At 50.8% G+C, this 3079-nt stretch overlaps 1 protein-coding gene across 1 annotated transcript; it reads left to right on the top strand.

The window, feature by feature from the left end:
- Positions 1–406: 406 nt before the first annotated feature.
- LOC100900874 (uncharacterized) lies at positions 407–2633 on the top strand. The gene is made up of 4 exons (XM_003742115.1): positions 407–539; positions 1634–1824; positions 1928–2056; positions 2459–2633. The coding sequence occupies exons 2-4, from the start codon at positions 1634–1636 to the stop codon at positions 2631–2633; spliced, it is 495 nt and encodes a 164-aa protein (XP_003742163.1). The 5' UTR covers positions 407–539.
- The last annotated feature ends 446 nt before the right edge of the window (positions 2634–3079 follow it).

Raw genomic sequence — 3079 nt, 5'->3', positions numbered from 1 at the left:
TGGTTCTAACTGGAATCGATTTTATCTCAATAATGTCAACCATCATGACCGGCAGAAACAGTCGGCGGGCATTATGTTCTCTGATGTTGAAGACACGGGAAAAGAGCAGTCGATGGTATCAGACATGGTCCGCAGCGGCGGCGGCATTCGCTTCACTCCTCACCAGAAGATTTTGAGTGAGGGAACAGAATACCTAGCGGTACATCCACCGCGGCAGACAGCTACCGAAGACCGACGTCGGATCCAGAGAGGCAACACATCCTGAGAAACGACCTGAGCTGCACCAGCTTCAGACTTAGAACTTTGAGCAGCAGTAGCAAGTAGGAAATCGGCAACCCCCCACCCCCTGAAGTCCTCTTCATCCGTTTGAAGCAGCGCCAGCGGCCTCTCAACAGTATCCCGCGGAGTGGACCCCGTGTCACTCTTCGCGTTTTCGAGGCTCGACCGCGAAACCGAACGCACGGTAACGAGGAAAAACCCACGAGTTGGGAGTCGGTGAAGAAGTTTCACTCGCTACAATTCGCCATTCCTCCTGGAAGGTGAGTCTTGAATTATTTCTGCGAGCTCACTTCGCGAATTCCGTTGCTCTCCTCATGCTCGTCTCCACCGCCGAAAATCGAATGTTCTATTCCGAACAAAGTGGTCCCGCTCTGACAGAGTCAGGGGGCGAATAACCGAGGTGACTTTCCGAAGACTAGCTGTGATAATACCCCTGTAAGCTTGTTGTATACCCTGTACTTGTTGGGTTCCCCCGTGACAAGAAGGGCCGCGATCTTCGACGGAGCAAGGCTGCTTGACAGGAGACTTGTCTTGATGGCTCGATGTGACCCAGAGTTCGACTGGCTAATGTTGTCGAAGAGTGCGGAATTCCGCCAAACAGGTGTGTTTTCTCTGCTCTGACACCGACAGATCTGTGGGAGAGGATATTGACCCTTGGCAATTTTAGTGCTAACGATCTCTGCAGGGTGAGTTACGCGCGGAAAAAAACTCCTATTTCCGCGGACTTTCTGCCTTGCTTTCAAAGACCGATTGAGTGAGTGCTATCCAACATCTCTGATAAAGCTGGCAGTCTCTATCTGAGGTCTGAGGGGAAATAGCAATAGTTTTTGAATCCATCCCCAGATCGGACTGAGTCGAGTTCATTATTCGGGACCTCTCATCTTTTCTCTGCGATCGGAGACCCGAATTAGAAGCCGAAAACTCTCACTCAGTGGAATCGGACATCAGGGGCTACACAGCCGTTTTACAACAGCAGAGAGTGGAGGTTTTTCAGAAACTCGGTCATGAGGGAACCGATTGCTCTCTTTGAGCTTCGAGAAAGTATTCGGAGCTCTCGGAGCCAGGAATCCTTCTAGTTTCACTTTCGAAGTCTTTTATGGGTCCGGAGGAGTCGAATTCCTCCTCGGTTCGATCACCCAGACCTTCCTTCAGCTTCGTCGAAAGTCACCTGCCGTCAGACCGAGCTAGAAAATGAACGAGCTCTCGAAATTCATTCGAAGCGCGACAGTTGACGCTCGCTGAGAAACTGAGCTTCGAGACGGGAACACGACATTTGTTTCAATTGATGGTCCGGTCTGCCGTTTTATCAAGCTTCTCGGAAAAAAATCGATCCTCATTTGTTTAGCCCTTTCAGATGATGCTAAACGTTCTCTCGATATGTCTCGCTCTCATTCTGGGAGCTCAAGGCGCATACGTCAACGATAATCAGATCGAAATGCGGAAAATCGCTGCTCAGGGACGCTTGCACAGGGCTGTAGCCCAATTCGCGGCCACGGGTCGAGGTTTGAGCGGGATAACTGAAGTCGTCATGAGAGCGGTTGAGAGGTGAGTTCGCCATCCCTCAAGCGAGCCGTCGGCGTAGACACTCGGCGTTCGATAGAGCAGTCTCGAGCCTTCCCCATCTAAGTCCACCTTTATGTCAAAACAGGTCCATGGAGGCAATACCGTCCATTCCCAGTCTCGATCCCCAGGAATGTATGAAGAGATCCGTCTGCGAAGCTCACAATCAACCAGACCGTTACGGGGTTGTGGGACTAGCGCTCCAGCTGATATTCCCGTAAGTTTATTTCTCAAATGAGTGAAACGCTAAGGTAACACTTCCGCTGGATTTTTTCCCCAGTTGTAAACGGAGTCGCGGTAAGTGAGAGGAGTTTCGAGCCGAATCCCAAATGTCTGAGCTCTTTCGTGAACCGCCGACGGGAAGAGCCCATCCTCGCTAGTTCGAGGGATGTATATCTACAATTCAGGTGGATCGGGCCGAATCGGTGAATTGAAAGAAGAACTCGATGCTCTCTCATTCTCCAGAATGTTATGCTGATCGATTTCCCGGAGTTTCGCCTTGAATTCATGCTTATTCTTTGTTGATCGTGAGCAGCTAAGGCTCCGATTCAGTTTGATCCGAATGGCGCCCTCACGACTTCAAGGCGATGAGAAATGAGAGCGTTCATTCTCTCCCCAGGCCTTACCTGACTGGCGAGAGTGAAGACGCGCCCCTGATCTCGAAGTATCAGCAGGCAGCACGTTACGGACGCCGCAACGATGCGGAATGCGGACGGCATTTCGACGGATGCATCGTGTCCCCGATGGAAGTTACACAGAAACTCCTCAACTACATCATGCAGCAAATGAAGTAAAGCGCACGGAGATGCATTCCCGGTAACGATGAGCTCAGAACGCGACCTGTAAATATATTCCCTGAGTTCTGGAGTGATTCTCGAGAGAGACATTGACGGACAATCGGATACCTTGCGGGGATAGAAATCCTCGAACGAGTATCCCGGATGCCTAATTCGGGATCGATGATAGAATAAATGAAGTTGCATATATCACGATGGCTGGGAATTCACTATGAATGGTCGGATCGATTTGATCCGTTGGGGAGTTCGATCTCCATTCCTTCGAGCTCGGGCCAAGAAACAGATTGAAAACTTCCTTTGGATACCTCTGGAAACGGTCACGCGATGGCTCACATTTGAACCCGATCCGGTATCCCGATCTGTAACCCAATCGGTCCCCAACCCCCGGGTCTCGCCACCTTCTACATGATAAGATCATTCCGCTCAAAGGACTTGTCGGACGT

This window comes from Galendromus occidentalis, unplaced genomic scaffold (genome assembly GCF_000255335.2).
Source record: "Galendromus occidentalis unplaced genomic scaffold, Mocc_1.1 scf7180000077284, whole genome shotgun sequence".
In the NCBI taxonomy this organism is placed as follows: Eukaryota; Metazoa; Arthropoda; class Arachnida; order Mesostigmata; family Phytoseiidae; genus Galendromus; species Galendromus occidentalis.
The sequence above is the reverse complement of the archived record's forward strand: the minus strand, read 5'-3'. Positions and strand labels throughout refer to the sequence as shown.

Coding starts and splice junctions, on each gene's coding strand:
- LOC100900874 (XM_003742115.1), top strand. CDS start 1,634: ATGATGCTAAACGTTCTCTCGATATGTCTCGCTCTCATTCTGGGAGCT. Junction 1,825..1,927: donor GTCATGAGAGCGGTTGAGAG/GTGAGTTCGCCA, acceptor ATGTCAAAACAG/GTCCATGGAGGCAATACCGT. Junction 2,057..2,458: donor GCGCTCCAGCTGATATTCCC/GTAAGTTTATTT, acceptor TTCTCTCCCCAG/GCCTTACCTGACTGGCGAGA.